At 47.3% G+C, this 10,797-nt stretch overlaps 1 protein-coding gene across 1 annotated transcript; it reads right to left on the bottom strand.

The window, feature by feature from the left end:
- Positions 1-1,843: 1,843 nt before the first annotated feature.
- LOC123096041 (uncharacterized) lies at positions 1,844-3,027 on the bottom strand. Its single transcript, XM_044517625.1, has one exon. The coding sequence runs from the start codon at positions 2,859-2,861 to the stop codon at positions 2,145-2,147; it is 717 nt and encodes a 238-aa protein (XP_044373560.1). The 5' UTR covers positions 2,862-3,027; the 3' UTR covers positions 1,844-2,144.
- Between the last annotated feature and the right edge of the window lie 7,770 nt (positions 3,028-10,797).

Genomic DNA, 10,797 nt, shown 5'->3' with positions numbered 1-10,797 from the left:
ACTACCAGTCTACTATGGATGGTGGATGAAGGCGACTTGATCCGTAGTCATATAGTCTTGTCCGCTCGCTTGTGACAAAGAACCAGTCAAATTGGAAGCAAATTCCTACCACCACCGTGCTATACTGCTATGTCTGGTGGGTGAAGACGACTTTTGCGACCTTGGCAACAAGATTGTACTACTAGTAGTACTGTAGTACTGTAAGGGTATTTTTAGTCGATTTTTTATAAAATAATGAAGTATCCGGTCGAGTAAAGCTTAGTGAAGTATTTATACGTCACTAAATTTTGGTCGGTTCTTGCCGATCCTCTAAACTTAATGGAGTAAAACATAAATTTGCATAAATTCAACCTAGTTTAAACCGAAATTTGCATGCATTTAAACATAAATTCAACATAGATAATCCTGACAGCCGAACATTAAACATAAATTTGAACTTAAACTGAAGTAAACATAAACTACACTAAACTAAACTACACTAAACACTATCTACTCATCTTCATCGACCATAGTGAAGGTCGAACCAATTCTTCCTCGACAGGACACCCTCGGTAAGACATGGGTCCGGACTGGTGCCAACGTCGTTGCAGTCAGGGAATATGCTCGGCCACTCCTCGACGTCGAACTCCTCCTCCTTGCCGCCCTCCTCGCTGCCTTGCACCTCGTCGTCGGAGGTGACGATGACCTCCCTGCCATTGTCGGCGAATATCGCCCGCTCCGCCTCCACGAGCTCCGGGTGCTGGCGGCAGAGGTCCTCCATGTACGCCTCGTCGACGGCCTCCGCCACGAGGCGCTCCCTTGCCTCTTGGTTTTCCCGAGCCATCGCTGCGCTCACCACCCCCGGCTTCGGCAAGACGAGGTGGATCGGCGCCGTCCCGAAGGGGAAGTTGAGCCTTGCCTCGCGGCCATGGAACCGAACCTGCCACCGGTCGTATTCCGTGGCCGCGAGCTCCACCGTGTGGAACGACCCGACCCACTTCCTCTTGTGGGTCTCCTGGTCGGTGATCTCCACCAACCATGTCAGCGATGTCAGACGCCGAGGTAGGTCCTCCGCGACGGCCACCTGCAGCAGCGGAGGGAGCTGCGGGAAGTCGGCGAATCGGGTTGGGGTGGGCGGATCGGACGAGCGGCGGCGGCTCGAGGATGCGCCGCAAGACGACGACCCTCGAGCGTGGCGGCGTGGATCCGCGGTGGGGACCTCCAGCCACCTCATCCGGCCATTGGGAAGAGAAGGGGCAGTTGGGAAGGGTAGGGGACGTGCTGGCAGCAGGGAGAGGGGAAGAAGAGGAGGCAGAGAAAGGAAGATAGGAGGAGATTTTCTTACTCGGCCGCCGAGCGATGAAATAAATATAGGAAGATTTGCGGCGGCCAAGTAAATTTTATATTCCACTATGATCTACAGCGATCGGTTAGGTTCCGGTCTCCTCTAACCGGTTATTGGAAATCAGTTAGAAATGCCCTAATCAATTTCTAACTAATCATGTTTTTGAGAAGTGTCGTAATCATGTTAATCATGTCGTCGTCATCATTGGACCGGACGCGACCTACTGCGAACGCTGTAGCATGAAAAGGATCCGGAATGGGCCCGGCAATCCACGTTCGTGCCATTAATTATGTCTCACACTCTTCATCAGCAAATCCTACTCCACTTTAAATTACTCGAGGAGACGTACCGAGTCTCAGTTGCCGCCGACGGCAGCCTACTCGCATCGGAATATTCGAGCCGTCACTGAGACGCATTGCCGTCGTGATCGCATTCTGTTCGATCATCCATGGCATAACTGAGACGCATCAATCAAGTAACTAACTAACTTCAGTCGCACCGAACCAAGAACAAGTAGAATTTCATGATCAATAGTTCCTTTTCAATTCATAATCAAGCAATACAATCAGTAATCTGTACATGTTCAAACGCGGGCGGGGTTCGCGATTCCAATTACTCGATCACGATACGCCCATATCGCGCCAAGGGGAAAAGCTAGAGCGGAAAGCAAGAAAAGAATCATCGATCAATGGGGTTCTTGCTTGCTTCCCGATGAATCTTCATGCTTCGATCGGTCCGTTCTTCCCAGCCGAACCGGAGGCAATCGCATCAATGGCGGAGGTCTATGCTAGTAGTGGTACATCGGTGGCGGAGGCGGCGGCTATCGTCGGTGGTTGCCGGAGAGGCGGTTGAGCCAGGCGTTGCGGAGCTGGAGCTCGAGGGGCTCGCCGAAGCACTGCGCGCGGGCGAGGCAGAAGTGGGTGCAGAAGCCGGAGGGCGAGCGGACGCGGCAGGTGTCGAGGACGTAGCAGGCGGCGCACTCCATCCCGCGGGCCTGCACCACCAGGCCCCACACCTGGCGCGCCGCCTCGGCGCCGTCCTCCACCGCCGCGGCGGCCACCTGCTCGACCAGGATGATGCCGTCGGGCCGGCGCTGGCCGCCCGGGCCCCAGCGGCGCCGCACGTCGGGCCAGGCCTCCGCCGAGGCCGGCTCGCGCCGCACCGTGACGCCCTCCCGCCCGTCGCTGAACAGGTGCACCAGGAACGGCGCCTCCCCGACGTGCCGCACGATCTCCGCGATCGACTCCCGCATCCACCCCTCCACCCTCTCCTCCCCGACCACTTCCTCCACCTCCTCGCCGTCGCCCCCGATCACGGCCTCCAGCAGCCCCGCCTCATCCCGCCCCTCCCGCCGGAGCTCCAGCCCCCGGTACGGCGCGTCCGCGACCGCGGCCCGCAGCGGGCGCACGGACGACGCCCGCCGCGGCAGGGCCGGCAGGAAGGACGACCGCTGCACCGCCCGACGCGGCGAGAGCCCCACCGACGACGCCGACGCCGGGCCGCACCCCCGCACGGAGGTTGCCGCCGCTGCCGCCATCGACCGGCGCGCGACCTCCTCTTCGCGCGAGCGACGCCCTTCGGTCTGACGGACGGACGGCTCCGGGGATCGGTCGGTGGTAAATAGATGACGACGATGGCAGCTGCACTCGACGGGGCGGGCTCGCGCTTTGCGGCGGCGTCAAGCGTGAGTTGCGCGTACAAATAGGTCCGAGATGGAGGAAGGGGAAGCCTGCACGGTAGAGGATTCCGAGCCGTAACGACTTGCCTGCCTCGCTTCACACGCTTCCGCCCCCGTGGCGTCCGACGTGGACGCTGTTTTGGGATCCGCTGCGCCGAGATCGTGTCTGTGGGCATCCCTGCGGGGTGACACTGGTGTGTGATTGGCTGGGATCCGTGTTTGGTGTGGTGGTGGGGGATGGGAGCGTGGGGCGCGAGCCGGGGCACGCTCCGGCACGCAGCGGGCGCGAGGCGGGAAGGGGGTTTGCCCGCGGGGGTGGGGGGCCAGGTCGGCGCCGGGCGACACGTCGGATGCGCCGTGTGCGGCTGTGCGCCTCGCGACGTGCGTGACGAGGCCTCGTGGGCCTGGGAGGTCGGTGGTCGCCCGCGCGCGTCTCGTTTCCCTCGTGATTCCGGTGCCACCGCGTCGTGCTCTCTCCAGGCGTGCGCGGACCCGGCTGGCCCACGTGAGGCACGGGCTCTCTCGCGTCGCGTTTCCATTTTCCATTTTTATTGACGTGTTCATTTTGCAATCGGACGTGCGGTTTCCATGTCGATGCGCCCAGTGAAGGACTGGTGCAAAAGTTCGAGGAAGCACTTGTTTTGTATGCGTGATGGTCCAACAAACTTCTGCCAAAGACGAATTAACCAAGACCCCTATTTTGGTCATTTTGAAAGGGGGCTGCACCACGTTGAATCGACAATCCAGCCATGGACGCACGTTATTACTCCCTCTGTAGCAGTGATCTAAACGCAACGCGGAGGCTAGTATCGTGTCGCCCGTATGCAATTTTTAATCTTCCTTTTTTTGCGGGAAACAATTTTTAATCTTCAACAGACCGCTTGCAATTGAATAAAAATACTAGTACTATATTTATCAATGCGATTTTATTTTTCATAATTTGTAACCGGCGAACATTGCGACTTTAACACACCCGATGTCATCTGAAGCTTGCTATGCTTATGGTCGCCGTGCCCATTTGGTAGAAATACATGAAATGAATTAGCTACTGTTATGTATTACTCCGTCCTAAAATTCTTATCTTAGATTAGTCTAGATACGGATGTATGTAATACTAAAACATGACTTGATACATCCGTATTTAGACAAATCTAAGACAAGAATTTTGGGACGGAGGGAGTACTTCCTTCGTCCGGAATTAGTTGTTGTTCAAAGGCTGTATCTAGACATTTTGAAGGAAGTATGATACAAATACAAGGACATGTTGCTCTCACATATGTCAGTCCTATCTTGTTTCTTTAATTCTTCTAACTACACTATAGAGGCATTGAGTCTTTCGTCAAAAAAAAAACTATAGAGGCATTGAGGTTGCAGCCCGGTCGTGCTCATGATGATTTTAATTAAAGTTATTCTGTTGAGTTTGTTGCCCTTACTTATAATTATTACAAGAAAGAAAGAAATAAGTGCCCTCTCTATGTCTCTAATATGATAAGTTATAATAAACTACCTATACAATGTATTGGTCTTTACTTGCTTCTAATGATTTAATGTTGTATTTCTCGCAAAAAAATGATTTAATGTTGTATGACATGCCAACGCATTGAAAAAAGGGTTAGACTTCAGGACGTGGAGTTTCTACACCCATGAGCAAATTGTTGGGGAACGTAGTAATTTCAAAAAAATTCCTACGCACACGCAAGATCATGGTGATGCATAGCAACGAGAGGGGAGAGTGTTGTCCACGTACCCTCGTAGACCGACAGCGGAAGCGTTATCACAACGCGGTTGATGTAGTCGTACGTCTTCACGATCCGACCGATCAAGTACCGAACGTACGGCACCTCCAAGTTCTACACACGTTCAGCTCGATGATGTCCCTCGAACTCCGATCCAGCCGAGTGTTGAGGGAGAGTTTCGTCAGCACGACGGCGTGGTGACGATGATGATGTTCCACCGACGCAGGGCTTCGCCTAAGCTCCGCCACGGTATTATCGAGGTGTAATATGGGGGAGGGGGGCACCGCACACGGCTAAAATATCGTATATCAAGTGTGTCTCTGGGGTGCCCCCTGCCCCCGTATATAAAGGAGCAAGGGGGAGGCAGCCGGCCAAAGGGGAGAGGCGCGCCATAGGGGGGAGTCCTACTCCCACCGGGAGTAGGACTCCTCCTTTCCTTGTGGGAGTAGGAGAAGGGAAGGGGGAAGGAGAAAGAAGGAAGGGTGCGTCCCCCTTCCCTAGTCCAATTCGGACCAGACCATGGGGAGGGGTGCGGCCACCTTTTGAGGCCTTTCTCTCCTTTCCCGTATGGCCCGTTAAGGCCCAATACGAATTCCCGTAACTCTCCGGTACTCCGAAAAATACCCGAATCACTCGGAACCTTTCCGAAGTCCGAATATAGTCGTCCAATATATCGATTTTTACATCTCGACCATTTCGAGACTCCTCGTCATATCCCCGATCTCATCCGGGACTCCGAACTCCTTCGGTACATCAAAACTCAATAAAACTGTCATCGTAACGTTAAGCGTGCGGACCCTTCGGGTTCGAGAACTATGTAGACATGACCGAGACACCTCTCCGGTCAATAACCAATAGCGGGACCTGGATGCCCATATTGGCTCCCACATATTCTACGAAGATCTTTATCGGTCAGACCGCATAACAACATACGTTGTTCCCTTTGTCATCGGTACGTTACTTGCCCGAGATTCGATCGTCGGTATCTCGATACCTAGTTCAATCTCGTTACCGGCAAGTCTCTTTACTCGTTCCGTAATACATCATCCCGCAACTAACTCATTAGTCACAATGCTTGCAAGGCTTATAGTGATGTGCATTACCGAGTGGGCCCAGAGATACCTCTCCGACAATCGGAGTGACAAATCCTAATATCGAAATACGCCAACCCAACAAGTACCTTTGGAGACACCTGTAGAGCACCTTTATAATCACCCAGTTACGTTGTGACGTTTGGTAGCACACAAAGTGTTCCTCCGGTAAACGGGAGTTGCATAATCTCATAGTCATAGGAACATGTATAAGTCATGAAGAAAGCAATAGCAACATACTAAACGATCGGGTGCTAAGCTAACGGAATGGGTCAAGTCAATCACGTCATTCTCCTAATGAGGTGATCCCGTTAATCAAATGACAACTCATGTCTATGGCTAGGAAACATAACCATCTTTGATTAACGAGCTAGTCAAGTAGAGGCATACTAGTGACACTCTGTTTGTCTATGTATTCACACATGTATTATGTTTCCGGTTAATACAATTCTAGCATGAATAATAAACATTTATCATGATATAAGGAAATAAATAATACTTTATTATTGCCTCTAGGGCATATTTCCTTCAGTCTCCCACTTGCACTAGAGTCAATAATCTAGTTCACATCGCCATGTGATTTAACATCAAAATTCACATCACCATGTGATTAACACCCATAGTTCACATCTCTATGTGACCAACACTCAAAGGGTTTACTAGAGTCAATAATCTAGTTCACATCGCTATGTGATTAACACCCAAAGAGTACTAAGGTGTGATCATGTTTTGATTGTGAGATAATTTTAGTCAACGGGTCTGTCACATTCAGATCCGTAAGTATTTTGCAAATTTCTATGTCTACAATGCTCTGCACGGAGCTACTCTAGCTAATTGCTCCCACTTTCAATATGTATCTAGACCGAGACTTAGAGTCATCTAGATTTAGTGTCAAAACTTGCATCGACGTAACCCTTTACGACGAACCTTTTGTCACTTCCATAATCGAGAAACATATCCTTATTCCACTAAGGATAATTTTGACCGCTGTCCAGTGATCTACTCCTAGATCAATATTGTACTCCCTTGCCAAAATCAGTGTAGGGTATATAATAGATCTGGTACACAGCATGGCATACTTTATAGAACCTATGGCCAAGGCATAGGGAATGACTTTCATTCTCTTTCTATCTTCTGCCGTGGTCGGGCTTTGAGTCTTACTCAATTTCACACCATGTAACACAGGCAAGAAACTCTTTTCTTTGACTGTTCTATTTTGAACTACTTCAAAATCTTGTTAAGGTATGTACTCATTGAAAAAACTTATCAAGCGTCTTGATCTATCTCTATAGATCTTGATGCTCAATATGTAAGTAGCTTCACCGAGGTCTTTCTTTGAAAAACTCCTTTCAAACACTCCTTTATGCTTTGCAGAATAATTCTACATTATTTCCGATCAACAATATGTCATTCACATATACTTATCAGAAATGCTGTAGTGCTCCCACTCACTTTTTTGTAAATACAGGCTTCACCGCAAGTCTGTATAAAACTATATGCTTTGATCAACTTATCAAAGTGTATATTCCAACTCCGAGATGCTTGCACCAGTCCATAGATGGATCGCTGGAGCTTGCATATTTTGTTAGCACCTTTAGGATTGACAAAACCTTCTGGTTGCATCATATAAAACTCTTCTTTAATAAATCCATTAAGGAATGCAGTTTTGTTTATCCATTTGCCATATTTCATAAAATGCGGCAATTGCTAACATGATTCAGACAGACTTAAGCATAGATACGAGTGAGAAACTCTCATCGTAGTCAACACCTTGAACTTGTCGAAAAACCTTTTTTGCGACAATTCTAGCTTTGTAGATAGTAACACTACTATCAGCGTCCGTCTTCCTCTTGACAATCCATTTATTCTCAATTGCTTGCCGATCATCGGGCAAGTCAACCAAAGTCCACACTTTGTTCTCATACATGGATCTCATCTCAGATTTCATGGCCTCAAGCCATTTTGCGGAATCTGGGCTCACCATTGCTTCTTCATAGTTCGTAGGTTCGTCATGGTCTAGTAACATAACCTCCAGAACAGGATTACCGTACCACTCTGGTGCGGATCTTACTCTGGTTTACCTACGAGGTTTGGTAGTAACTTGATCTGAAGTTACATGATCATCATCATTAACTTCCTCACTAATTGGTGTAGAAGTCACAGGAACAGATTTCTGTGATCAAATAAGGGAGCAGGTACAGTTACCTCATCAAGTTCTACTTTCCTCCCACTCACATCTTTCGAGAAAACTCCTTCTCTAGAAAGGATCCATTCTTAGCAACGAATGTCTTGCCTTCGGATCTGTGATAGAAGGTGTACCCAACTGTCTCCTTTGGGTATCCTATGAAGACACATTTCTCCGATTTGGGTTTGAGCTTATCAGGATGAAACCTTTTCACATAAGCATCGCAACCCCAACCACAGTTCATAAGGCGTCGTCTCAACGGATTTCGATGGTGTCCCTTTTTTTATGTGAATGCAGCTGTCTCTAATGCATAACCCCAAAACTATAGTGGTAAATCGGTAAGAAACATCATAGATTGCACTATATCCAATAAAGTACGGTTATGACGTTCGGACACACCATTATGCTGTGGTGTTCCAGGTGGCGTGAGTAGTGAAACTATTTCACATTGTTTTAACTGAAGGCCAAACTCGTAACTTAAATACTCTTCTCCACGATCAGATCGTAGAAACTTTATTTTCTTGTTACGATGATTTTCTGCTTCACTCTGAAATTATATGAACTTTTCAAATGTTTCAGACTCTTGTTTCATTAAGTAGATATACCCATATCTGCTCAAATCATCTGTGAAGGTCAGAAAATAATGATACCTGCTACGAGCCTCAATATTCATCGGACCACATACATCTGTATGTATGATTTCCAACAAATCTGTTGCTCTCTCCATAGTTCCGGAGAACGGCGTTTTAGTCATCTTGCCCATGAGGCACGGTTCGCAAGCATCAAGTGATTCATAATCAAGTGATTCCAAAATCCCATCAGTATGGAGTTTCTTCATGCGCTTTACACCAATATGACCTAAACGGCAGTGCCACAAATAAGTTGCACTATCATTATAAACTTTGCATCTTTTGGCTTCAATATTATGAATATGTGTATCACTACGATCGAGATCCAACAAACCATTTTCGTTGGTGTGTATGACCATAGAAGGTTTTATTCATGTAACCAGAACAACAATTGTTCTCTAACTTAAAAGAATAACCGTATTGCAATAAACATGGTCAAATCATATTCATGCTCAACGCAAACACCAAATAACACTTATTTAGTTTCAACACTAATCCCGAAAGTACAGGGAGTGTGCGATGATGATCATATCAATCTTGGAACTACTTCCAACACACATCGTCACCTCGCCTTTTACTAGTCTCTGTTTATTCTGCAACTCCCGTTTTCGAGTTACTACTCTTTAGCAACTGAACTAGTATAAATTACCGAGGGGTTGCTATAAACACTAATAAATTACACATCAATAATCTGTATATCAAATATACCTTTGTTCACTTTTACTAGTCTCTGTTTATTCTGCAACTCCCGTTTCGAGTTACTACTCTTAGCAACTGAACCAGTATCAATTACCGAGGGGTTGCTATAAACACTAGTAAAGTACACATCAATAATCTGTATATCAAATATACCTTTGTTCACTTTGCCATCCTTCTTATCCACCAAATAGTTGGGGTAGTTCCGCTTCCAGTGACCAGTCCCTTTGCAGTAGAAGCACTTAGTCTCAGGCTTAGGAGCAGACTTAGGCTTCTTCACTTGAGCAGCAACTTGCTTGCCGTTCTTCTTGAAGTTCCCCTTCTTCCCTTTGCCCTTTTCTTGAAACTAGTGGTCTCGTCAACCATCAACACTTGATGTTTTTCTTGATTTCTACCTTCGTCGATTTCAGCATCACGAAGAGCTCGGGAATTACTTTCGTCGTCCCTTGCATACTATAGTTCATCACGAAGTTCTACTAACTTGGTGATGGTGACTAGAGAATTCTGTCAATCACTATTTTATCTGGAAGATTAACTCCCACTTGATTCAAGCGATTGTAGTACCCAGACAATCTGAGCACATGCTCACTAGTTGAGCGATTCTCCTCCATCTTTTAGCTATAGAACTTGTTGAGACTTCATATCTCTCAACTCGGGTATTTGCTTGAAATATTAACTTCAACTCCTGGAACATCTCATATGGTCCATGACGTTCAAAACGTCTTTGAAGTCCTGATTCTAAGCCGTTAAGCATGGTGTACTAAACTATCAAGTAGTCATCATATTGAGCTAGCCAAACGTTCATAACGTCTGCATCTGCTCCAGCAATAGGTCTGTCACCTAGCGGTGCATCAAGGACATAATTTTTCTGTGCAGCAATGAGGATAATCCTCAGATCACGGATCCAATCCGCATCTTTGCTACTAACATCTTTCAACATAATTTTCTCTAGGAACATATCAAAATAAAACAGGGAAGCAACAACGCGAGCTATTGATCTACAACATAATTTGCAAAAAAACTATCAGGACTAAGTTCATGATAAATTTAAGTTCAATTAATCATATTACTTAAGAACTCCCACTTACATAGATATCCCTCTAATCATCTAAGTGATTACGTGATCCAAATCAACTAAACCATGTCCGATCATCACGTGAGATGGAGTAGTTTCAATGGTGAACATCACTATGTTGATCATATCTACTATATGATTCACGCTCGACCTTTCGGTCTCTGTGTTCCGAGGCCATATCTGTACATATGCTAGGCTCGTCAAGTTTAACCTGAGTATTCCGCGTGTGCAACTGTTTTGCACCCGTTGTATTTGAACGTAGAGCTTATCACACCCGATCATCACGTGGTGTCTCAGCACGAAGAACTTTTGCAACGGTGCATACTCAGGGAGAACACTTTTATCTTGAAATTTTAGTGAGAGATCATCTTATAATGCTACCG

The sequence above is a fragment of the Triticum aestivum genome, chromosome 4D, assembly GCF_018294505.1.
Source record: "Triticum aestivum cultivar Chinese Spring chromosome 4D, IWGSC CS RefSeq v2.1, whole genome shotgun sequence".
NCBI classification, from domain to species: Eukaryota; Viridiplantae; Streptophyta; class Magnoliopsida; order Poales; family Poaceae; genus Triticum; species Triticum aestivum.
This window is presented reverse-complemented; position numbering and strand designations above follow the sequence as displayed.